Raw genomic sequence first — 26216 nt, 5'->3', positions numbered from 1 at the left:
GATCTATTTTCAATTAACTTTATAGACATAATATTAACTCTATACTAAATAAAGAATTCAACAAATAGTTGAAAAAAAAAAACTGTTCCTCAACAATTGAGAAAAGGATTGTTCAAAGTCATCACATCTCAAAGTGTCAATTTCACTTCAACAGATTATCTTTTAGGTACTCCAGAGCATACTACATATGTGGATACTGGACATGTGATTTATAAACCCTAGCCCTTTGTTTGCCTGTTAGAAGAAACACCCAATTTGGTATTTTTCTGGTATTTATTTACATTGTCTTTGCCTTTCATCGTAGAGCATAAAACTGTATGAAAACCATTGTATTTTGTGCAGTGGAGCAGGAAGTCATTTCCTCTGACTATGGAGAGGAGAATTCAATTAAGAATACTTTCAGAAACATTTCAAATGCAAATAATCACTTTCAAATGTTATTATTAAAAGAAGAAATTAAAAATCTTTAACCCATTGTGAAGAAATGAGTTCTTAGAGAAAATGGGCCTTGGGAACAATCCAAGGTGACTTGGTTTTCTTTTCTGAAGCAGCAGGAAAGGACATTCCTGGAGGAGAAAAAACCTGAACTAGACATTAGGGAAACTGCAAGCTCCTTGATTTTGCAGAAGCAATGACTATGTAGTATGGTGAGTTGCTTTTTTTTTTTTTTTTTTTTGACAGGCAGAGTGGACAGTGTGAGAGAGAGAGAGACAGAGAAAAGTCTTCCTTTGCCGTTGGTTCACCCTCCAATGGCCATTGTGGCCGGCGCGCTGTGGCCGGTGCACCGCGCTGATCCAAAGCCAGGAGCCAGGTGCTTCTCCTGGTCTCCCATGGGGTGCAGGGCCCAAGCACTTGGGCCATCCTCCACTGCCTTCCTGGGCCACAGCAGAGAGCTGGACTGGAAGAGAGACAACCAGGACAGAATCCAGCGCCCTGACCGGGACTAGAACCCGGGGTGCCAGCGCCACAGGTGGAAGATTAGCTATTTGAGCCGCTGCACCAGCCTATGAGTTGCATTTTTAAACTTTTTTTTGCATTTTTAGACATCTCTTGAATATGCGACATAACAAAAGACCACTGGATTATCACAACCACTTCCATAATTAACCTAATACGATGCCCTGCTCTCCTTCAAGCACAGAAGAAAATCTAGCTTCACACAAATATGTACTATGGAAAAAGAGGGTATGTTTTAATAACCTTTTTAGAAAACTGTGGATATTTTTTGATACTACACAGAAACCTAACAAGGAGTTGTTTCTTAAGGTTTCAGTGCAACGTGGAATCTGAAGTTTCAATAATGTTTTCAAGCTTTTATATGAAAATCCATTGGTCTATTTATCATTTGAATGGTGACTTTTTATTCATGCATGATTTTGTACCATAATACATATTTGTAATTTGGAAAACATTGATTCACAGAGTTATGCAAGTCTTCAAAATGTTGACACAGTTCATTATCACAACTGTTAATATTTTATTGCCATCAATCTTATCAGAGAAAGGCTTTAAATGTTGAGAAACTGTCAAGCTCATAACAATAAATACAACTTTTCCAAATTCTCATTTTTTCTTGGAAGCTGAAATTTTGTCATTGGCAAAAACATTTATTTCCTTTGATATGGTCACTCAGTTATTTTTTAAGTTTATTTATTTTTAAATGTATTGTATTTATTTGAAAGGGAGAGTGAGGGATGGAGATAACAAAAAAGAGAGTACTCAAGAGAGAACATTCATTGGCTGGTTCACTCCCCAAATGCCTACAATAGCCAGGGTTGAGCCAGGCTGAAACCAGGAGCCTGGAACTCTATCTGGATTCCTCAGTTGAGTGGCAGGGACCCAACTATTTGAGTCATTACTACAGCCTCCCAGGGTCTGCATTTTGAAGGCTGGATTGGAAGCAGAGGCAAGACTCAACTCCAGGCACTCTGATATGGGATATGGGTGTTCCAATCAGCAACTTTACTGGCTGTACCCAAATGCCCCCCCGACACACACACACAATTAATTATTAAGAAGATATCATACCGGGGCCAGTGCCATGGCTCACTTGGATAATCCTCTGCCTGCGGTGCCGTCATCCCATATGGGCCCCGGGTTCTAATCCCAGTTGCTCCTCTTCCAGTCCAGCTCTCTTGTGGCCCAGGAGGACAGTGGAGGATGGTCCAAGTGCTTGGGCCCCTATACCCACATAGGAGACCAGGAAGAACCACCTGGCTCCTGGCTTTGGATCTGCGAAGTGCCAGCCATGGCGGACATTTGGGGAGTGAACCAATGGAAGAAAGACCTTTCCCTCTGTCTCTCCCTCTCACTGTCTATAACTCTACCTGTAAAAAAAAAAAAAAAAAAAAAAGATATCATACCATTCTACTTAGGATATGAATCCTCTACATACATCCCATATTCTTTATAAGTTGAAAAAAATAGGAGTTGACTTAATCCCTATTTGTACTTTCCTTTCATCTCATAGCAAAGATTCTGGGACTTAATAAGACCTGCACAAATATTTCTGAACTTAAACTCAATTGTCACCACTATGAATTGAAACTACTGTAAGGATTATGTCCCTTTTTCCCCACGAAAATTTTTATTTAAATCTATCCTCTTATTTTACCATCCAGCTTAGTATTTTCAACCTGACTTAAACAAGCAGTATGAATCATTGCATTAAAATGCTATCCAATTGGATGGGCCTGTACTTCATACCTCCAATTCCCTATAAAATATCACCTAGAAATGTGAGACTTCTAGGAGCACATATAAAGACAACCATACGTAACTTATCTTTCTATTCCAGAACTTTCCTAAATGTAAAACAATTAATGCCTCCTGTTCAGAACAATATTCAGAATCCTGACAAAATGATATGCACCTAGGGAGAGTTAAACCCTTCTAGTTTTGGAGGTAGAAGGAGCATTAATCAACACTTTGGCCATGCAGTCTACTTGGTGATCCAACCAATTAGGCCATTGCCTGTGCCGGTTTTCAAGATGGAGCAAACTGCCAAACTATGAGGCTGTCAATCAGCAGGGTCACCGGGAAATGTGGAAATGTACAAATTAAGTGCCTATGGAATAGGTGTGGGAAATACAGGCCAAATAGTCCTTCCATGCTGTGTTAAGAGAATGGTCTGAATGATTTTGCTAATAGAATCCTATTTTATAAATCATCAAAAATGTATTTATGGGGTTGGTGCTGTGGCCCAGTGGGTTAAAGCTCCAGCCTGTAGTGCCCGCACTACATTTAGGCACTGGTTTGAGTTCCAGCTGCTCCACTTCCAATCCAGCTCCCTGCTAATGTGCCTGGAAAAGCAGTGGAAGATGGCCCAACTCCTTGTGTCCCTGCACCCATATGGGTGACCCAGAAGCAGCTCCTGGTCCCTGGCTTCAGGTTGGCTCAGCTCCAGCCATTGCAGCCACTGGGGGAATGAACCAGCAGAAGGAAGACCTCTCTCTGTCTCTACCTCTCTCTGTAACTGTCTTTCAAATAAGTAAGTCTTTTTTAAAAATGTATTTATTTTGTTGTCCATGCCCTTTAAAAAAGATTTCAATAAATTCTTTTGGCAGCAGTGAGCCAAAATTCAAGAGTACTTAGTGAAAAATTAAGTACTGATTTTCTGCTTTTCAAAAAAAGCTAATGTTAAAAAGTATCACTTGGAAAAGGTTAAAATTTCCTATCCAACAATGAGCCATAATTGCTAACTACATTGAAACCAAATCATCTGCTCCAAAAGTTAATGTCATTTCTAGATTAATTTTCCCAGAGATCATGAATTAACATCCACAGCCACAGAAAGCACTTACATGCCACTCTTTAAAGTATGACTTTTCATTTGGATCAAATGAATTTACTTCTAAATTTGCTCATTTTTAGTTTCTAAGTTTTCTTGATACCTTGTAAAAGGTGAAGTAATTATTAATTAAATTTAGAAGTGCTCAAGACCCTAATTTCTTTGTATGCCTTACACAATAACACTAAACTTAGTTGCAGGTATTCAGAATTTCTTATAAGTATTAAAATCAGAGTACTCAATAAATGGAGTGCCCCAAATTTAAGCTCTTAAAGTGTTTAATAAGTTGCAAGTACTGACCATAAGATTTGGAAATAAGATGACATTCAACTTTTTACTAAGGCAAAAAACAGGCAAACACATTCAAGAAAGCTCAAAAGGCTTGATTTTGGAAATTTGGTTGTAGATTTTTGGAATTTTTTTTTTTTTTTTGAAAGGCATAGTGCACAGTGAGAGAGAGAGACAGAGAGAAAGGTCTTCCTTTGCCGTTGGTTCACCCTCCAATGGCCGCCAAGGCCGGCGCGCTGCGGCCGGCACACCACGCTTATCCGATGGCAGGAGCCAGGTGCTTCTCCTGGTCTCCCATGGGGTGCAGGGCCCAAGCACCTGGGCCATCCTCCACTGTACTCCCTGGCCACAGCAGAGAGCTGGCCTGGAAGAGGGGCAACCGGGACAGAATCCGGCACCCCGACCGGGACTAGAACCCGGTGTGCCGGCGCCGCAAGGTGGAGGATTAGCCTAGTGAGCCGCGGCACCGGCCAGATTTTTGGAATATCTTGACTTATAAGACGATTCTTGAGGAACTGTCTATTCTTAAGTGGAAAAATAATTTTTTAAAGATTTATTTTTATTTATTTGAAAGTCAGAGTTACACAGAGAGAGGAGAGGCAGAGAGAGAGAGGTGTCTTCCATCCATTGGTCCACTCCCCAGATGGCTGCAACAGCTAGAGCTGTGCCTATCTGAAGCCCGGAGCCAGGAGCTTCTTCTGGGTCTCCCAAGTGGGTGCAGGGGCTCAAGGACTTGGGCCATCCTCTACTGCTTTCCCAGGCCATAGGAGAGAGCCAGATCAAAAGAGGAGCAGCTGGGACTAGAACCGGCGTCCATATGGGATGCTGGTGCTTCAGGCCAGAGCTTTAACCCACTGTGCCACAGCGCCGGCCCCGGAGAAAAGAATTTAAATTTTGTAAATGATTCAAAAGAATCATGAACAATTTACTTGATGAAGTTTTTGCTAATAAAAATATTTATTAAGATGGGGTTAGGGAGAGGTTGATTAATGGATACAAATTTACAGTTACATAGGAATAGGTGCTAGTGTTCTATAGCACAATAGGGTGATTATAGTTAACAGTAATTTATTATATATTTTGAAATAGAAGAGAATTTTTAATGGTCTCATCACAAAGAAATGACAAATGTTTGAGGTGTTGGATATATTAGTTACCTTAATTTGATCATTACACATTTTATGATATCTATATCACCCTGTACCCCATAAGTATGTGTAATTACTTTATCAATTAAAAAAACATTGAAAAGTATATCCTGAATGGAGGCAAAAATACAGTCAGTGCCTATGAAAGAAAATTCTGTGGCTGAAATATTAGTATATTTCAATTCCAAGCAGTAATAATTGAGAATATTCTCAATTTAGCCTTAATCACATTTAGTTTTTTTTTTTTTTTAAATCTGAGTAGTTACTTCATAACTGTAGAGAATATTGTCATATTAACAATAGTATGTTGTGGGGCCGGCACCGTGGCTTACTTGGTTGATCCTCCACCTGTGGCGCTGGCATCCCATGTGGGCGCTGGGTTCTAGGCCCAGTTGCCCCTCTTCCAGTCCAGCTCTCTGCTGTGGCCCGGGAGGGCAGTGGAGGATGGTCCAAGTGCTTGGGCCCCTGCGCCCATATGGGAGACTAGGGGGAAGCACCTGGCTCCTTGCTTCGGATCTGCACAGTGCCAGCCGTGGCGGCCATTTGGGGAATGAACCATTGGAGGGAGGACCCTGTCTATAACTCTACCTGTCAAATAAATTAATAAATAAATAATAGTTTGTTGGGACCAGTGTTATAGCATAGCCAGTAAGGTGCTGGGTTGTGTCTCAGTTGGACCACTTTCAACCCAGCTCCCTGCTAATGGCCTGGAAGAAACAGCTGAAGATAACCCAGGTACTAGGGTCCCTACACCTACATGGGAGACCTGCATGAAGCTCCTGGTTTCTGGCCTCAGCCTAGCTCAGCTCTGGCCATTGTGACCATTTGGGGAGTGAACCAGTGAATAGAAGATATTTCTGTTTCTGTCTGTCTGTCTCTCTCATTCTGTAACTTTGACATTAAATAAATTAATGAAAAAAGTATGCTAAAAAGGAAGAAACAATTGAAAATGTCAGTAATTCCAAATATATGAAAAATAAAAATCCCACTATAAATGATGCAGAGAAGTTTACAAAGTAACGGGACCCTAGTAAATGAGAACATCCTTCAGGAAAACACCAGTGACATGATATTAGAGGTCGATATGACTAGGAATCTAATTAAAATACGTGAAGGTGTCATAACAGTAATTATTCTGCCCACAAAATTTTTACTGTTTTACTGAATTAGCTCTTAAAAGTGAAGGTAGGGACTGGCCCTGTGGTGTAGTGGGTAAAGCTGCCACCTACATTGCCAGCATCCAATATAGGCACCAGTTCAAGTCCCAGCTGTCCCACTTCCAATCCTGCTCCCTGCTAATGTGCCTAGGAAAGCACTGGAAGATGGTCCCAGTGTTTGGGCTCCTGCACCCATGTGGGAGACATGGAAGAAGCTCCTGGTTTCCTGATTTCAGCATGGCCAAGCACTGGCTGTGGAGGCCATTTGGGAGTAAACCAGTGGATGGAAGATTCCCTTTCTCTCTCTCTCTCTCTCTCTCTCTCTCTCTCTCTCTCTCTCTCTCTCTAACTCTGCCTCTCAAATAAATAAATACATTTTAAAATGAAAGTATAACTTATGCACAATAATAAAGTTTACAAGACTTAAAGCTTGATGTTTTTTTTTTTTTGATGTGTATATATTTGTGCTAATACCACTCAGAACTCCACCATCACCCTTTCTGTGTAAAAAGCACAGCATAAATACAATTTTTTCTCTTGGAAGTGGTTCCATAAACATCCCTCTCTCATCACCTCTCCCAGCAAATTCTTTTGTTTCTTTTCTGAAATACCAGAACATAATGTGCTATTCTAGTATGTGTCACTTTTTATATTGTGACTTGCATTTGCATCTGGTCCCATGACTAGCCAGGGTGTGTTCATCAGTTGGGGCTATATATAACTAGCACTTTGTGCAAGGAATCTATTAGGTGCTCAACAAATATCCTGTGAAATGAATTACCTCTACAGCTATTATATCAGCGAATGGGGCTGAACACATTGTTGACTCGATAAATTTTTCTAAGCCAGTAAACTAGTTATTTTCTTGTTCATGAGGTTAGTACATATCTAGTTCTGAGATGTCTATAGATTTCTCAGGGACTGTTGTAAACTTGCCACAGGGTAATAAAGGACTCCTTACCAGCAAAGTCCCATGCTAAGTCATATATAGTAGAATGCCTAAAAAGATTCCTCTAGATCATTGAATATTTCAGATATATGTATTCTAAAAACTAATGTTTTCTCTCGTTCTGTTATTGGTGTCAGGGAGAAGATGCACATAGCTTTCAATGGAATATAAATAATAGTCTCATTTTATTTATTTATTTATAAATATTTCTTTCTTTATTTATTTAAAGTCAGAGTTACAGAGAGAGGTTAAGCCTCCACCTTCGATGCTGGCATCGACTTAGCTGCTCCATTTTTCATCCAGCTCCCTGCTAATGTGCCTGGGAAAGCAGCAGAGGATGGCTCACGTACTTGGACCCTTGCACCCATGTAGAAGACCTGGAAGAAGCTCTGGGATCCTGGCTTTGGCCTGGCACAGCCCCTGCTGAAGAACCTTAAAAATCAAACCAAGATGGAGTGACCTAAGCCAATACCATTAAAAACAAGAAGTCACCTTTGCCCCCCAAAAAATTAAAGTTTAAAATTACAGCCCTAAACTTTTTCCCCCAAAGCTAAAATTAGGTGCAGCTATAAAATAAGGGACCCTATGCTTAGCTAGCTGCGACACTTGTGCATGGCTGTGCTAAGACCTAACCCAGTTTGTATACCTCCTAATACTCAAATAACGGTGTGGGAAGCGGGACGCTGCTCTCCCACAAGGGGAACAAAGGGAGCGAGACGTCGTCCCCCCTCAGGGTGAACAAGATGGCGCTGGCAGGGAAAGGAACTACTAAAGAAGTAAACAACAAAATGGCGACGAGGTGCATACCTCCCATGTGATCCCGTAGCTGATTGGATAGAAGACGCATGCCCTTCACATGATCAGCTCTCAGATTGGACTGCTGTGTGCATGGACTCTATAGTGCTTTTGATTGGTTGCTGTGGGTATATAAACCGTGTGGCTTTGTGCTGGGGGCGCTCTCTGGACTCCCGAGTTCAGGAGGCCCGTCTGCGCAGACGCTGAATAAATCCTCTTGCTTTTGCATCAGCTGGTCTGGAGTCTGAGTCTTTGAGGTGTGCCTCTCGATGTGTTAGCATCCTCACTCCGAGGGTCTAACACTGCCATTGTGGCCATTTGGGGAGTGAACCAGCAGATGGAAAATCTCTCTCTCTGTCTCTCCTTCTCTCTCTGTAACTCCGCCTTTCAAACATTATAAAACAAATATTTTTTTTAAAGAGAGGTGGTGATCGTATCTCATTTCACTTGCATTTCTCTTGCTTTACTTCACTTTCGACTTCTGTGTTATTGAAAATCACAGAGCTCCCGGACTAGTAAGTACTCGGGGTCAGTTTCTCACCCTAGGCTGGTTCCCCTTACCCTCATTTCTTCACTTATCTTCAGGACTGAGGGCCTCAGCCTTCTTCACTCTCCTTTGTAACATGGTTGCCATCTTCTCTAATTCCTGCTGCCCTTCTAGTAATGCTGACTGTGTAACAGGGATGATGTAGCCCCTCTCCTTTCCACTTCCTTGCTGCCCTGAAAAGAAGAAAAAGTAATTCAAAACATTTGTGAGGAATGGAATTAGACTATACATTTGACTTTGGTTCAAAAAATTTTAATCTATGCATACTTGTGAGAAGGACTCCAGGGGGCCTTGGAAAGGAAAGAAAAAACACATGGTGTAACTTTCCAGGAACCTGGGGGGGGGGGGGAGGCAGGAGACTGGGGAAATATCTCCAAGGTAATCAGATGTTGAGTCTGCAGGCAGGGCCTGACTGAGCACTCTCCTCAGCGTCTCCAATGTCAGTCCCTGATTGGTTCATGTAGCATGTCTCATTAGGACACTTTCATTTCCCTGATTGTTATTCTTGCCTCCTGATTGGTTGTTATCCCTGCCTTCTGATTCACTGTTATTCTGCCCCACCATGATTACCTAAACCTGTACTCACTTCTCAGAAAGAGGCCAGAGTCACTTTATGTATAAAAGAGGCAGCACTCAAAAGCCTCTCGGACAACTCCTCCCTTGGAATCCCCCTACTGACTGCTGTGGCAGGAGGTCTTTTGCTTCAATAAACTTCGTTTTGCTTAATGTCTCTGTCCACATGGAAGTTCTTCAGCATGACACAAAAGACAAGACTGCCGCGACACTAGGGTTTTCAAAAAAAAATGAAAAATCCACATCATGACACAACTATACTCAAGTTTACATTTTTCTCTCTTGAAAAAAAATTATTTATTCATTTTAATTTTATTTGAAAGACAGAAGGGCCGACACTGAGCCTCTGCCTGTGGTGCTGGCATCCCATAGGGGCGCTGGTTCTAGTCCAGGTTCTTCCTCTTCTGATCTAGCTCTCTGGCATGGTCTGGGTAGACCGTGGAAGATGGCCCTATTGCTTGGGCCCCTGAACCCATGTTGGAGACCTGGAGGAAGCTCCAGGCTCCTGGCTTCGGATCCGTCCAACTGCAGCCATTTCGGCCATTGGGGAGTGAACCAGCAGATGGAAGACCTTTCTTGTGGGGAGCAACTGGGAGCAACTCGGACTAGACTAAGTTACTGGAATTAAGACTTATTCTATGCATCTGCTCTCCCACAATATGGCGCTGGGAGAGAAGAAAACAGCTTCTACGCAGCTGCCTCTTGCCAACTTGAGTGCTGACCTCCAGGAGCTGATCCTGCTCCTGATTGGAGGAGAGCAGCGTACTCGGCGTGTGGGCAGCCGAGTTAGGATTGGCGGAGGAGGACTATAAAGGAGGAGAGAGACGGCATGCACCAGGAACATCTAAGGGGAACACCTGTGCAGCCCTCGAGAGAGCCGGTCGGCGGTGTGCCGCTCCCCCGCGGAAGTGGGGAATGTGGCAGGGGGAACCGCCCTTCCACGGAGGTGGAAGGGTCGGTAGCCAACCTGGGAAGAACCAGCAGCAAACCCGGGGAGGGCCAAGCAGACGAAAGAACAGCGCAGGGTCCTGTGTCGTTCCTCCACGAAGAGGGGGAGCGACATAATGGTGCCGTGACTCGGATATGAAGCCTAGGCAGGGTTCAGTGTCGCTCCTCCATGAAGAGGGGGAGCGACACTTTCTCTCTGTGTTTCACTCTGCCTATAACTCCACCTCTCAAATAAACCAGATTCTGTCCCAGTTGCTCCTCTTCCAGTCCAGCTCTCTGCTGTGGCCCAGGAAGGCAGTGGTGGATGGCTCAAGTGCTTGGGCCCTGCACCCGCATGGGAGACTAGGAGGAAGCACCTGGCTCCTGGCTTTGGATTGGCACAGTGCACCGGCCGTAGCACCCATTTGGGGGGTGAACCAACAGAAGGATGACCTTCCTCTCTCTCTCTCTCACTGTCTAACTCTGCCTGTCAAAAAAAATTTTTTTAATTTTTTAATTTTTTTAATTTTTGACAGGCAGAGTGGACAGTGAGAGAAAGAGAGAAAGGTCTTCCTTTGCCGTTGGTTCACCCTCCAATGGCCGCCACGGCCAGCGCGCTGCAGCCGGCACACCACGCTGATCCAATGGCAGGAGCCAGGAGCCAGGTGCTTTTCCTGGTCTCCCATGGGGTGCAGGGCCCAAGCACCTGGGCCATCCTCCACTGCACTCCCTGGCCACAGCAGAGAGCTGGCCTGGAAGAGGGGCAACCGGGACAGAATCCGGCGCCCCAACAGGGACTAGAACCCTGTGTGCCGGTGCCGCAGGCAGAGGATTAGCCTAGTGAGCCGCGGTGCCGGCCAAAAAAATTTTTTTTAAATAAAATAAATAACTTCCATAAAGCAGCTAACTGAAGAATAGTAGCAATGAGAAATATCCACCACAAAATGGTTTCTTAAAAAAAAAAAGGGGGGGGGAGAGAGAGATGGACAGAAAAATGTCTTGTATCTGCTGGTTGACTCCCCAGACACCTACAATAGTCAGGACTAAGTGAGGCCAAGGCCAGGAGCCTGGTACTCAACCTGCATCTTCCATATGAGCGGCACAGACTCAACAACTTGAGCTATCATCTGCTATCTTGCAGGTTGCACACCAACAGAAAGCTGGATCAAAATTAGAACAACTAGAACTTGAAAGATGTACTCTGATATGGTTGAAGCTTAATAAGTGGTGACCCTACCACTGCATGAAATACCTGACTCTCAAAGGTTTTTTTTTTGCACCAAAATAAACTTAGTTTTTATTCCATCTTTCTATGAATCTTTCTATGACAAAAGTATCCTCACATTAGACAGTTTTCATTTCAGAGTTTACTGTTATTTATTATGAGATAGAGTCTTGATTAAAAAAAATCATATGAGGGGCCATAGTTGTGGCATAGTGGGTTAAGCCACTGCTTATAATACCAACATCTCATATCACAGTGCCAGTTTGGATCCTCACTGCTCTGCTTCTGATCCAGCTTCCTGCTAATGTATCTGTGAAGCTAGTAAACAATGGCCCAATACTTGGGCCCCTGCCATCCAAGTGGGAAACTGAGATGGAGTTAAAACCCCCTGGCTTCTGGATTTGGCCTTGTCCAGCCCTGGCTGTTGTGGCCATTTGGGGAGTGACTCAGTGAATGGAAGATCTCTCTCATTTTCTTTCTCTCTCTTTCTCGCTCTCTCTCCTTCCCTCCCTTTCCTTCTCTTCCTCTCACTGAAACTCTGACTCTAAGTAAATAAATATTTTTTAAATTAGACTAAAATATTACAAAATTTAAAATATTTTTAACATTTTATTTCTTAAGACATTTTCAAATTTATTTATTTGAAAGGCAGAGACAGAGACAGAGAAAGACATTTCCTAGTTCACTCCTCAAATGTCCACAACAGCTCCAACAGAATCAGGGAATTCAATCTGTGTATCCCCTGTGGGTGGCAAGGGCCACAGTAATTGGGCCAACGTCAGCTGCCTCTCAGGGTGCACAAGAAGAGGAAGGTAGAATCAGGAGTGGAGCCAAAACTTGAACTCAGGCACTTCAATGTGGGATGTGGATGTCCCAAGTAGTATCTTAGCTGCCCATCCCTCAACCTTTTAATATATGACATCTCCTCAAAAGAAAACTGTGAAAAAATTTTGCTTTGTTCTTTCATGTTGGTGGCAGAATTCATGTTTCCAGCCTTTCTGGGTTTTGGCCCATAGATCTCTTTCATAGGTCTGCCTCCCTAGTATATAGGCCTGAAGATTTAGAACAATAAGGGTAAGTTAGGATCATGCTGGGAGACCTATCTCAGGTTTTTCCAGTCTTGAATCTGTTTTCTGTGGCCTTAGAACTCAACCTACAGCAGGTTCCCCTATGATGTTACCCCACTTAGAACCTTTCTTTGAAAAATCATGTTTCTTGGGGGATTTGGGGATAATTTAAAAATTAATAAACCTAAGTGATAAAATATTAGAAGCTATTAATGCATAATGCCTGCTATATCTAAGACAAAGGTTACAGATATTTTTAGGGGCTCATGTAATCAAGATTTGTATACTCACTGAAACCCCCTTTCTCTCCAAGCTTTCAGACTTCCTGCAGTTTTAGGTCCCCACCTTCTCCATATCAGGACTGCCCATGTTTTCTGACAAGACGTGGGAACATTATCCAGAGGTAGAAAGGGTGAACTTGGCTTCTAGTTAAGCCTTTTAGGCCAACTTTCAATATATTTTATAAAGCTTTGGCATCTTAACGACATATAGACAAATCCACGCGTACAAAAGGTTTCAGGTACCAGGCCTCTATCAGCAATGCTAGGTTATTAACATCAGTGTTATAAATGAACTTGTTAGTTGGGGGAAGAATAAACCCAAAGCATTCTAAGATTAAAGCAGGTTACATGATAGTGGTTATAAAAATATCTATTCTATTTCTTACTGGCTCTATTATTAAATCATGGAAAAAGCAAATAGGAACATCAAGGTTTTGTGGGGGTGGCAGCTACAGGAAGGAGTCCTTCACCACTACCCCCTCTAGAGGCCTTCGGTAACAAAAAGAAGTTGCAAGTAGTAAAACTTGGGAGATCTGAAGGTGGGATTTCATGGGGCGAAGGCAGGCTTTTGAGACAGGATCACACTCAGCTGCTGCCGGTGTCTCCTAGGGGCCTGATGAGATTGGTTCTACAGGTGTTGCAAGAACTACAGCTGCAACTGGCTGCTGGCAGCAGAACCAACTTCAGGAAGACCTGGAAGCATGCAGGAAGCAGCCAAGTCCCTTTCTCAGAACTTTTTTGGCCCTGCAGTCTGCCTCCCAAGCCTTCTCTTGGCAGACCTAACATGGAACAGCAGGCAAAGCAGAACTAAGATGCAATTGAGATTTAATTATTGACATACCGAGCATAAAAGTCTTCTGGTACACATTTCACAAGAGGGATGGCTAAAGGGTAACAGAAAAAGGTGGCAGAATCACCTTAGTATGCATCAGAGAAGGACTTGTGGGCTTTAGCTGAGAAAGACCTTTTGCTTTAGGCCTAGTTTTGGCCAAGGTCTTTGTGGACAACTACTGAAATAGAGGCTGGGTTGCAATAAAACATGCTGTAGGTGCTGTCTGCCTTTTCAGAACTTGGGCAACAGGAGGGAGAAGACAAGGGAGAAACCTGGAAAAGATAGCAGGAATAACAAAAAGTGATTTTTATATTTTGGAATAGGAAAGAAGGAAAACAGGTAAGGAATTTCCTTGGTAACATGGGGGCAGGATTGGGGGAAAGACTTTCTTAAAGATGGAAAATGAGTGAAGTTGTAGGAAAAAACCTATGTGGAAAAGAAGGAAGTAGAATGCTTATAGGATGATTTTTAGCCAAATAATAAGGTGTTTCGCTGCACATGAGTGTGGTGGGGCTGGGGCTGGGACCCACAAGCGCTAAGAGGGTTCAGAGGACTTTCTGTGTGGAATTCAATAGGGGCAGAAAAATTCTATACCTGAGACTATAAGAACATAACAAAGTGATTTATAGGAAATGCCTGAGCTGAAATCAAGAGTAAGAATTATGATTGTGTGTGGGTATGTATGTTTGTGAGTCGCCAGCATTGTCTCAGTAGTCTAGCACATGGGCTTCGAATTCTGGTGCTACTGATATTTTGACTGGTCAATCATTAAATGCCAATAGGAATCCCCTCCCAGTCCCCAAGATAACAACTGAAATTGTGCCCAGATATTCTCAGATGTCCCCTGGAGACAAAGTTACTCTTGGGGGAGAACCACTGCCCAGGGCCACTAGACTCACAAAGGCTTTGTGGATTTCTTTACTTCCCACAGCAGTCCTCTTTCTAGGCAAATCCTGTGCCCTTACCCTCTTGTCCTTCTCTGGAATCATGGCACCCACTAGTCCTATTTGAGTCAACATTCCTTATGTCTTCAATTTTGTTATCTTTCTTGTGGGGAGCAACTGGGAGCAACTCGGACTAGACTAAGTTACTGGAATTAAGACTTATTCTATGCATCTGCTCTCCCACAATATGGCGCTGGGAGAGGAGGAAACAGCTTCTACACAGCTGCCTCCAGTTCAACCAATAAACTGTAGGACCTGCTGGAGGAGAGCAGCATACTCGGCGTGTGGGTAGCAGAGTTGGGATTGGTGGAAGAGGACTATAAAGGAGGAGAGAGACAACATGCACCAGGAACATCTAAGAGGAACACCTGTGCAGCCCCCGAGAGAGCTGGCTGGCGGTGTGCCGCTCCCCTGCAGAAGTGGGGAAAGTGGCAGGGGGCCCGCCCCTCCATGGAGGTGGAGGGACGGTAGCCAACCCGGGAAGAACCAGCAGCAAACCCGGGGAGGGCCGAGCAGACAAAAGAACAGCGCAGGGTCCTGTGTCGTTCCTCCGTGAAGAGGGGGAGCGACACTTTCTAGTAATTATTTCTGAAAATTTTGTCCTACTAAAGGTGTCCTTTAATATCAGAAATAGAATTCCAAAGAACTATCTCTTTTTCTTTTGATTTATTTTTACTATTTTTTTCTTTAGGAGGTGAGCCAGTGGCAACTTACAGGCCAAATCCAGCTGTTGTGTGTTTTGGAAATGAAGTTTAATTGCAACACAGTCATTCGTATTCCTTTCTATAATTTCCACGGCAGCTTTTGCACTGTGACCTTAGTGCAGTTTGGCAGAGACTGTATAGCCTTGTGGGGAGCAATCCGGACTAGACTAAGTTACTCGAATTAGGACTTACTCTATGCATCTGCTCTCCCACAATATGGCGCTGGGAGAGAAGTAAACAGCTTCCGCACAGCTGCCTCCAGTTCAACTAATAAACTGTAGGACTTGCTCCTGATTGGAGGAGAGCAGCGTACTCGGCGTGTGGGCAGCCGAGTTGGGATTGGCGGAGGAGGACTATAAAGGAGGAGAGAGACGGCATGCACCGGGAACATCTAAGGGAACCCGTGCAGCCCCCGAGAGAACCGGCTGGCGGTGTGCCGCTCCCCTGCGGAAGTGGGGAATGCGGCCAGGGGGAACTGCCCTTCCACGGAGGTGGAAGGGATAGTAGCCAACCCGGGAAGAACCAGCAGCAAACCCGGGGAGGGCCGAGCAGACGAAAGAACAGCGCAGGGTTCAGTGTCGTTCCTCCACGAAGAGGGAGAGCGACAAGCCTGTGGGCTGTGATTTGCCAACCCTTGCTCTGAGTCTTGAAACTTTTGAAGGCAGGACTGGGAATTTGCATCTATCCTATCTGTTATGAGTATATACCCAAATTGTAGCCAAATAGCTGCATGTTTATATTTTCTTATATTTATCTAAAAATATAAATTGAGCTCAGCCATTTTCTTTCAAATGCCTAATCACTATATCTGTGCATTATTGCATAGTGAGTCAAATAATTTAAAAATAATGCCAAAGACTTTCATTTTAACATTATATACCCAATTCCTGACTGGTTCTATTAATTTTTTCCCTTCAATCATAGACTGTCTCTCTAACTTTCACTACCCATGTTTCAGAAATGTTATTTGTTACAAAGAGACTAGGATAGGGGCCAGTGCTGTGGCGTGGTGGGCTGTCTGCCTGTGGCATCTGCATCCCATATGGGCACTGGTTCATGTCCCAGCTGCTCCACTTCTGATCCAGTTCTCTGCGATGGCCTGGGAAAGCAGTGGAAGATGGCCCAAGTGCTTGGACCCCTGCAGCCACCTGGGAGACTCAGAAGAAGCTCCTGGCTCTGGGCTTTCGATCGGCCCAACTCCAGCCCTTTGGCTGTTTAAGGAGTGAACCAGCGGATGAAAGACCTCCCTCTCTGTCTCTACCTCTCTCTGTCTGTAATTCTACCTCTCACATAAATAAATAAATAAAATCTTTTAAAAGGGGAGAGAGAGAGTGTAGGATAACGTGAATAACTTCATTACAAATCAGTCCTACCTACAGATAAAAAAAAAAATCAGTGTATTTTGTAGGTGATCATTTATTTGTTTTTACTCATTATCTTCTTTATATTATACATGTTAATGTTACATTTGTCTTTAACATTCATCAAAGAGCACAATTTACATTTGATATATTCAGCAATAAGGATGCCTTCATCTAGTTTATTGGAAAAGCAGAGAGCCCTTGAGATACTTCCCTTTTTATAATCCTTCAAGGAGATCACAAATGAGAGAGAAGTAATTAGTATAATTGTGAGTCACAATAAGGCTCACAAACCAAGGAAGAGAAATGATTCATAACACAAGATTGTTGAGAACAGTCATCGACAGACTAAATTTGTGTGCCCTGTCCGCCCATATGGTAGTCATCTGTATGCTTCCCCCTCAACATTTTCAAATTTTTATGAATGATTTACTCTACTATTCCCTAGTGATGAACATCATTAGTCAAATGTTACTCTGAATTAATTTTGCATTTTGAATATTAATATGTGTGTATTTGTCATCCCATTAATTATGTGACAAAAGCATTTACCATAAAAAAGTTATTTACCATAATTATAAATCTTATTTTTGGAACAGAAAGTACTTGAAATGATGAAACAGTGTTTCTTTATGGTTTTCAGTTGCGACTGTACCTGGGTAGGATCTGCTATTTGTTTGTTTATCTCCTGAAGGCTATTGGTAATCCTGAATGATTTAGACCCCAAGATTTCTTAAGCCAAAGCAATTCTGTAAAGAAACCAAAGGGTTTGTTTTTCAAATGAATGGATGTCCTAACTATAAAGCATGCCTCTGCTGCCTTGAACTTAAAACAGTTTGTTGCATCATTCCAACATCTGGATTTCATTTATTACTAAGGCAGGATAAGATGTTTGAAAAATAAAGTAAAATCGCTTTTAATGATCGTTATCTGGTTTTGCTTGTGGACTAAAAATTTCCCTCAGTGTCCAAGTCAGGCTCTGTCATGTTTAACTTTGACTAAAACTATTTACTTCATAGGAAAAAGAGTTACAGTGACCTAATCCACTCCTCCTCTTCCTCCAGCTTAAAAAAAAAAAAAAAACTAGTTAATGGAAAAGATTGGAGTAAGGGACTTAATCTTATTTGAAATTTATGTGCAATAGCTCTGTTGGATTTCATGTATTTCTTTTAATTAGATGCACTTGTTAAAACATCTAATTCCTCCCAAAATATAATGTTCTAAATCTGATAGATCTAAATTTGAGTGATGGTTGGATTTTAAAAAATGCATTCCTAAGTTACATACAGTAGAAACCATGTATTTGGAGTATCTCATGTGCGAATAAAGTTTTCTTGTAATGACAACATAGCAATATATTTTTCAATTACCAGTCTGTGTAAGTTTTAAATCACATTAATGTATGGCTTCCAAAAAATTTCCTTATGTTTTCTCAAAACTCGGTACATAACTGGCAGAACAATTTTCTCAAACATTATTTGAAATGTTTTGATAAACAAATCTCCGTTTTAGTTTAGAAAAAAAGGAAAGAAGGTTTTTTAAAGGACATTTTCAATTGCATCCATGAAAATGTTCTTTATGATGGCTCTAATAATCCTAATCATTCCTACTATCAATGCTAAAAAAGAATAAGAAGATATAATTGGAAGAGTATAATAGGAAATAATGAAAAAAGATCTGGAAGTTATACATTGAATGAGAGATAAACCTTTCCTGGCAATCAGAGCTCTCAGATTACCCACATTAGAAAGAAGGAAAATAGATGGAAATGCTATCCCTTGAGATACTTAAGGCCAGATTTGGCAAAGTGCTGGAAAACAAAACACAGAAAAATCCCCTAAATCTGTTGCCAAGGAAATGGCTCAGGTGACCTCCAAATAAGTTTTTCTGTGTGCCACTGATGTGGTAAGAGGGCTCTGGAGTCTGCTTTGCTTTTTCACTGATTCCAGGGTAACCTCAGAAGACCTGTTTGACCTGGCTGCCTTTTTCCTTTCTCCCTTAGGACTTTGCCAAATGACACTTTCTTGATGGAGCTCAGTATACACAAGCACTTCAGGACTGCAAAGAGAGTTATTGAAGAGGTAAAAATTATTGTTTCTTGTTACCCGTTGCTCAATTAAAGTTGAAATTTGGAAACAAAGTCTAAGATAGGTTTAATATGTTAGTCTGGCTCTGCTTTTAGTGCTGCATTTGTATTTAATTCAACTTGATTTTATGCAACTTCATTTCACGTGTGTTTATCAAGGAGCTCTTACTGCATGAAGATAACTCAAAGCCCAGGGCCATAAGATTGATTCATTGGCCATGTTGGAAGTTCAAGGAGTTCCTTTGCTTGAACAGCAGAAGAAAAAAGTCTCCCAAGGTCCCTGTGGTTCAGCAATTCCATTAAGCTTGTGGTACAGTGGACAAAACTTGAAATTGGAAGATGGGACAACTGATTTGTCAATATTTCTGAGCTCCTTATAGGATTCTATATGCTGGGGATTCTAGATGCTGGGGATTATGAGAATTGCAATGGGATCCCAGCCATGGCTACCTGGCTCATTTCACAGTGTCATTCAAGGGCATGATGTGATTTCTACTACTTCAAGGTTCTGTGGGAATCCTAGAAGGCAGTGAATGGGCAGGTGTCTGTGTCCCAAAAGTGATGTGCCACCAATACCAACAACAGAAATAAGCTGTAGTCCCTCCATTCCAGCACAGCGCTAGGTTTTTTTTGTTTTGTTTTGTTTTTTTATCAGGCAGAATGGACAGTGAGAGAGAGAGACAAAGAGAAAGGTCTTCCTTTTGCCGTGGGTTCACCTCCAATGGCTGCCATGGGGTGCAGGGCCCAAGCACTTGGGCCATCCTCCACTGCACTCCCGGGCCACAGCAGAGAGCTGGCCTGGAAGAGGGGCAGCTGGGACAGAATCCGGTGCCCCGACCGGAACTAGAACCCGGTGTGCCAGCGCCACAAGGTGGAGGATTAGCCTAGTGAGCCATGGCGCCGGCCAGCGCTAGGTCTTAACTTACCTCCTCCATTCCTTACAGTGCCTTTTCTCTTCTACAAATGAAGAAACTGATACACTGAGAACCAATGCAACCAGCTAGTGGGTGGCAGAGCCATTCAAAAACTTAAGGCCAGAAGGGTCATGAAATCTGGTTAGCAACTTCCATTCTTCAAACAGTGGTGGCCATTATACTTTCTGCTCAGTAACTGCTGACTCTCTTGCCATAATTACCCATTTTCTAGGAAATCTCTTACTCTTGTGAGAAGCCTGCTGCACTGAGCTGGCTCATAAATGCAGAGTAGCTAGGACTGGAACCAGCACTGTGATATGGGATGTGGGCCTCCCACACAACGGCTTAACCCATTGCACCATAACGCCCACTTCTGCATATTTTATTTTAATATGCCTGATGTATTTTATTATATATGTAGGGCATAATTTCTCTATTTTGTGTATTAAAATAATTTCTGTCTTGGTTCTCAAAAAAAAAAAAAAAAAGCTATTTTCTTCCAGAAACTCTTGACTGTTAACTTAGGATCCTTCTCCACTCAGATGTAGCTATATTTCCATCCAGACAGGACACCCTGAAAAGGCAAAGATTTATTAAGCAGTTACTGTTTGTCAGGCATTTGTTTAAATATTGTTTTAAAAACAACTGTCAGAGCTAGTGCTGTAGCATGGGAGGTAAAGCTGCTGCCTGCAGCACCAGCATCTCATTTGGGCACCAGCTCAAATCCCAGCTGCTCTACATCCAATCCACTCTCTGCTAATGCACCTGAGAAAGCAGCAGAAGATGGCCCAGGTGTCTGGGCCCTGTGCCTATGTCAGAGACTGGAGGAAGCTCCTGGCTCCTGGCTTCAACCTGGGGAGTGAACCTGTGGATGAAGATTCTCTGTCTCTCCCAATCTCTCTCTGGAACTCTGACTTTCAAATAAATAACAGGGGAAAGAAAGTGTTTAGGGCCAGTGTTATGGCACAGAAGATTAAGCTATCACTTGCAACACTGGCATCCCATAATGGAGTGCTGATTCTGTACTGGCCACTCCAATTCCAATCCAACCCCCTGCTAATGTGCTAGAGAAAGCAGCAGAGGATGGCCCAAGTGCTTAGACCCCTGCCATCCATGTGGGAGACCTGGATGGAATTCCTGACTCCCAGCTTTAAGGCTGGCCTACACCTGGCTGTTGCAGCCATTTGGGGAGTGAACCAGCAAGTGAAAAGTCTCTTTCTCTCTCTCCATATATATTTTCTCATTTATTTTTCACAGCAATCTGGAAGAAAGAGAATACCAAGGTTCTGAAAGCACAAGTGACTCATGCAAGGCGGTACAGACAATAGCAGAGCTAGGCTTGGAATTCGCACGAATGTTCTGTCTCTCCACCTACCTATGCTGCCCATTGAAACTAACAAGCAGTCACCAACTGATCAGAATATATTTATGACATAAATCCATGACGACCACCACTGCAACACAGAGAACAGGACTCTGCTCAGATGTCACCTCCTCATGCCAAAAAGGCTTTCCTGGGAGTAGCCAACCTTCCTCCATAAACCCCATACACGCAGCTTTATTTTTCTTCCTAGCACTTGCCAACAGCTGGTAAAACAGAGTGATTTTTGTTTATTGTTTCTCCTGTGTGTTAGAATATGAGCTTCTGCAGGGCCTGGGTGTTGTCTGAATTGTTCAGTTCTATATGTCTTGTACCTAGAACAGTGCCTGTTGTAAATAATGAAACTGTGTTAGATGAATGGACAAAGCAGAGTAGCTAGCCCGCCTGTGATCTGCTGATAGCACACACTGTTTGGTCAGGTAAATATTATTGCAGGGCAACAAAATGCAGCAATGCGTTTATACTTTTGCATATTCAGTTACAAGTGGTTCTCAACTTTTTTTTTTTTTTTTTTTTTTTAAGATTTATTTATCGGGGCTGGTGCTGTGGCTCAGTGGGTTAAAGCCCTGGCCTGAAGCACCAGCATCCCATATAGGTGCTGGTTCGAGTCCCAGCTGCTCCACTTTTGATCCAGCTCTCTGCTATGGCCTAGGAAAGCAGTGGAGGATCGCCCAAGTCCTTGGGCCCCTGCACCCATGTGGGAGACTGAGAAGAAGCTTCTGGCTCCTGGCTTCAGATCGGCACAGCTCCAGCCATTGCAGCCATTTGGGGAGTAAGCCAGCAGATGGAAGACCTCTTTCTCTCTCTCTCTCTCTCTCTCTCTCTCTCTCTCTCTCTGCCTCTCCTCTCTCTGTGTAACTCTGACTTTCAAGTAAATGGATGGATCTTTTTAAAAAAATTACTTATTTTAGAGGCAGAGTTACAGATATAGAGAGAAAGGTCTTCCATCCATTGGTTCACTCCCCAAATGGTCACAATGGCTGGAGCTGGGCTGATCTGAAACCAGGACCCAGGTCTCCCACGTGGGTACAGGGGCCCAAGCACTTGGGTCATCTTCCATTGCTTTCCCAGGCTATTAGCAGAGAGTTGGATTGGAAGAGGAACAGCCAGAATGTGAACTGGCACCCATATGGGAGGCTGATGCCGCAGGCAGAGGTTTAACCTACTATGCCACAGCAAAGGCCCCAAGTGGTTCTCAATTTAAAAACTTGCTACCCATATAAAAAATTTGGCTGCAATGCTAAGCTTCCCTCAGGACTCCATTGACTACATTTCTTTTACTTGTTAGACACTTTAAACACCACTATTACAACTTTTACAAATGTTCGTATTGACCTTATAAATGTAAATATGAACATATTTCAAAAAGTTTGTGGAAAAGTGTAATAAAAGATGTTTATTTTGATGCAGACAGTTTTGAAATACATGAATGGATTTTATTTTTCTTTTTTTTTAAAGATTTATTTTATTTATTTGAAAGACAGAGTTACAGAGAGAGGAAGAGACAGAGAGAGAGGTCTTCCATCTGCTGGTTCACTCCCCAGATGACCACAACAGCTGGAGCTGAGCCGATCTGAAGCCAGGAGCCACATGGGTGCAGGGGCCCAAGGACTTGAGCCATCTTCCACTGCTATCACAGGCCATAGCAGAGAGCTGGATCAGAAGTGGAGCAGCTGGGATTCAAACCGGCACCTGTATGGGATGCTGGCGCTTCAGGCCAGGGTTTTAACCCGCAGTGCTGGCCCATGAATGGATTTTCATAACGTGCATTTTCCATGAAATTTTGAAGCCAGCTCATCTTTCACTCAACTGAAACTGAACAAACCTTCAACTCATCTTCGCCTGAGCTGTATTTCAGAAATTCTCATGACTACTCTAATGTTGTAGAACAGGGAGGTTGGAGTTGACAGGAATCTTAACCAAATTTGGTTTAAGTATTTTACACTGGCAAATTGTCCAAAGGTCTGTGGACATGTAAGCAGATGTTGGTGCTCTTCCAAGGCCTTGGACAGGATCATGGAAATGAGGGTCCCAGAAGCTCTGCTTCCTCTGGCTTCCTATTAAATTGTCTTCCAGAGATGGGGAATGAACCCACTGCACTGCAGCTACACCTGCTGTCATCTCTGCCCTGGATTAGCAAAGCATGCTCTTGCCCTGATTCCCACTTTCCCATGTTTCCCGTAATGGGCACCTTGTCACTTGGATCTCCGCTCAGGGAGGCTTTTTTGGTTACCGTATGTATACCACTCCAATCACTCTCTGCTGTATTTTCATTCACCCCTCACTTTTATCTGAATATATTTTGATAACTTATTTATTGTATAATGACTCCAGGAAAACGTGGTGTCTCTGAGAAAGCAGGAATCTTGCCTGTGTGGCTCATAGATGCATCATCTGAACCCAGAAGAGCAACTGACATCATTCATTCATTCATACATATACTGTTTGAATGAATGAATGAACTATGAACTTGAAAGTATATAAAGACCTTTTTAATTATCTCAAGAGTATCATCTTTATAAGTTTAATCAATTTACTCCAAATCTAGTCCCCATCTCACTGGGTTGGTGGAGGAGCCAATTCAGATATGGTTAGGGCCTCTTCCTCCCCAGGTGCTGTGGGTTGAGTGTGCATTCCTGCAATTTGTATGTTGAAGCCTAAGTTCCTTAATGTGATGATATTTGGAAGTGAGAGCCTTTGGAAGATATTTAGGTCATGAAGCCATCATGAGTAGGATTACTGCCCTTATAAGAAGAAAGACAAAATACAGATGATTCCCTCTCTCTCTCTCTCTCTTTTTCTCTCTCCAAATACATAAAAAATCTGAAAAATCATCCCATCTCATATATTTCATATATTTTTGTGTACTGGAAAGAAACTGACAGTCGGGTCGTCAGTACGCTATGCCTCCTTGTTATGGGCTGAATTACATCCCTCCAAATTCATACATTGAAGTCCTAGGCCCCAGTAACTCAGAATGTAGCTGCATTTAGAGATAAGGTGATGGAAGAGGCAATTACATTAAAATGAGATCATTAGGATGGGCTCTAATCCAATAGGACTAGGGCCCTTACAAGAAGAAGAGATTAGCACAGACAGATCCCAAAGGAAGGCCATGGAAAGACTGAGAGGAAGCTATCTAGAAGCCAATGAGAGAGACTGGAGAAGGAACCAACCCTACTAACACCTCCATCTCAGTCCTCCAGCCACAAGAAAATGAACAAATACATTTTTGTTGTTTATGACCCAGACTGTGGTCCTTTCCTATGGAGCCCTACCACTGAGATTGAACAAGGCAGCAACAGCGAGCATTGTGAGTGAACAGCTCCTTGGTACTCCCAGCCTGTATCTCAGAATTTTAAATCAGCAGCTGCAGCCACACTGATAGTTTTTCCCCAAACCACCTCCCCCTCCACAACCCATCCCTGCAACTCCCTGACCCAGAGTCTGCACACACCAGGCAAATTTGTTTGAAGGGAGGGCCTGAGGCGTCTCCTTTCACCTTGCTCTTTCTCTCCCCCATTGGAATGCTGCAGAGCGCCACCATCAGCTGCTCCAAAGGCATTTCAGGGACGATGGCATTTCCCTGACATGCATTCCAGGAAAGGGACACACATACTCAACTTGCATCAGGCCCCACTGGGGTCAGCAGGTGATGAAGTAGTGATTCTTGCTAGCCAGTTTCATGACTGTTAAATTTGGCTTCCCAAATAGTTATTCATCATGTTAATTGTCTAGAAATGCATCTTGTTTAGCACTTAGGATAAAGAGCTGCTATCTATTAGTAATCTCAGCAACTATGTTTCCTAGAGGTGAACAAAAATCATTTAAAAATATCTTGTTATCTTTGGGATGTTAATTTATTTCTTTATATGTAATCTTGTGTCTCACTGTTGCCAGTTGCTCTTTTTGAGGGAAAAATAAAATGAAACAACAGAAACAAAGTCCATTGTTTTAAAATTTTAAATTTAAACACTGATTTAAGGGCTCTATGTTAGAGACAGTTCCAAATAATGACTATGACCCAAGGAAAAAATGGATTTGTTTAAAAATATGGAAGCTACATTTAAATATTCAATAACTTATTGGCAGTACATTTTTTTCCTTAAAAATTATCTTTTTCTGATGTTTCATATAATACAGAACTACCTAAAGTACAAAATGTGTAATATTTATTCATAAAAAAAGTAGCCACATTACAATCAGTAGATATTACAAGTCACAGCATTAACATTTTACAACTTGACATTACAGGCCAATGTATACTCTTTAAGGAATATCAAATGTTTAAAACCACATCTTCAAATATGTTTATTTAACTTCACCATAGCTCTCCTAAAACACAACACACACTTCAAGTTCTTATAAATATGCTTTTTGAAATTGAAACTTTTCATATACATGTGTGTTAAGAGGACTTTAATTCATGTGTTTTTTAACTGGTGAGTCGTTTAAACTGAACTCATAAATACATTATCCAATGTTGCAAAATGCCTGCTAACTCTTTTAGAAGAACTTCTAGAAAGCATAACGTTTTAGTGATCCAAAGGGAATGAAGACATTGAAATCACAGTGCATCATCTCAGATTTGGCTATTTAAATTTTATGCAATTAGACAATAATATTCACTCCTTTGGCTGTGATTCTTTGGTTTCTCCAAAAACAAGTCACTATTTAATTCATAATGATAACTCACTTCTAGGCCTTTGAATGATCAGGAAAAAATCATAGATATTAGCTCAAAATGGAAAGCAGTGACATTTCAGAGTGAAAATTTAGCTAAAAGTATAAAAAAGAGGCATGAGTCAGGCATAAGTAGCCAATTTGAAATTATTATGGAATATGCAAACATTTTTGGTGTGTTTCTTTCTCTGTTTAATGAAATATTTTTGCTTCATAATGTGCCTTCCCAGTTCAAGTTAGGCCCAGAGATCTTACCATGCTGTCAAAGTGGGAAATAATTTAATGGGAATTATTTGCTGAATGAAGAATTACTCAAGTAAATGAATGAAATGTAGTATAAAACAAAGCATCTGGTACATTTTTAAATTATTTAAATAGCATGGAAGTAGATTTAGTCCTAGAAGATTGTTGTCAAAACTGTTTAAGTCATTCTTTGTCTTTATAAATTTAAATTTCTTGCATTTGCTCTTCTTAAAACCCAAATAAAATAAAGGGTAGGCTAAGTGCTATTTGATCAGGGTTCTGGTTCCATGATTCTACTCCTGTCTCATTTTCATCCTGTTT

General features: G+C 42.2%; 1 protein-coding gene across 1 annotated transcript in view; it reads left to right on the top strand.

Annotated features, from left to right (window-relative positions):
• Window positions 1-548: 548 nt before the first annotated feature.
• Window positions 549-26216, top strand: part of SYNPO2 (synaptopodin 2) — a 221038-nt gene continuing 195370 nt past the window's right edge. Inside the window, exons 1-3 of the mRNA XM_070047672.1 lie at window positions 549-647; window positions 1044-1185; window positions 18591-18669. Of these exons, the coding sequence (XP_069903773.1) occupies window positions 1166-1185; window positions 18591-18669 (99 nt within the window). The 5' untranslated portion in view covers window positions 549-647; window positions 1044-1165. The remainder of the gene's footprint in view (window positions 648-1043; window positions 1186-18590; window positions 18670-26216) is intronic.

Source organism: Oryctolagus cuniculus, chromosome 8 (assembly GCF_964237555.1).
Source record: "Oryctolagus cuniculus chromosome 8, mOryCun1.1, whole genome shotgun sequence".
NCBI classification, from domain to species: domain Eukaryota; kingdom Metazoa; phylum Chordata; class Mammalia; order Lagomorpha; family Leporidae; genus Oryctolagus; species Oryctolagus cuniculus.
This window is presented reverse-complemented; position numbering and strand designations above follow the sequence as displayed.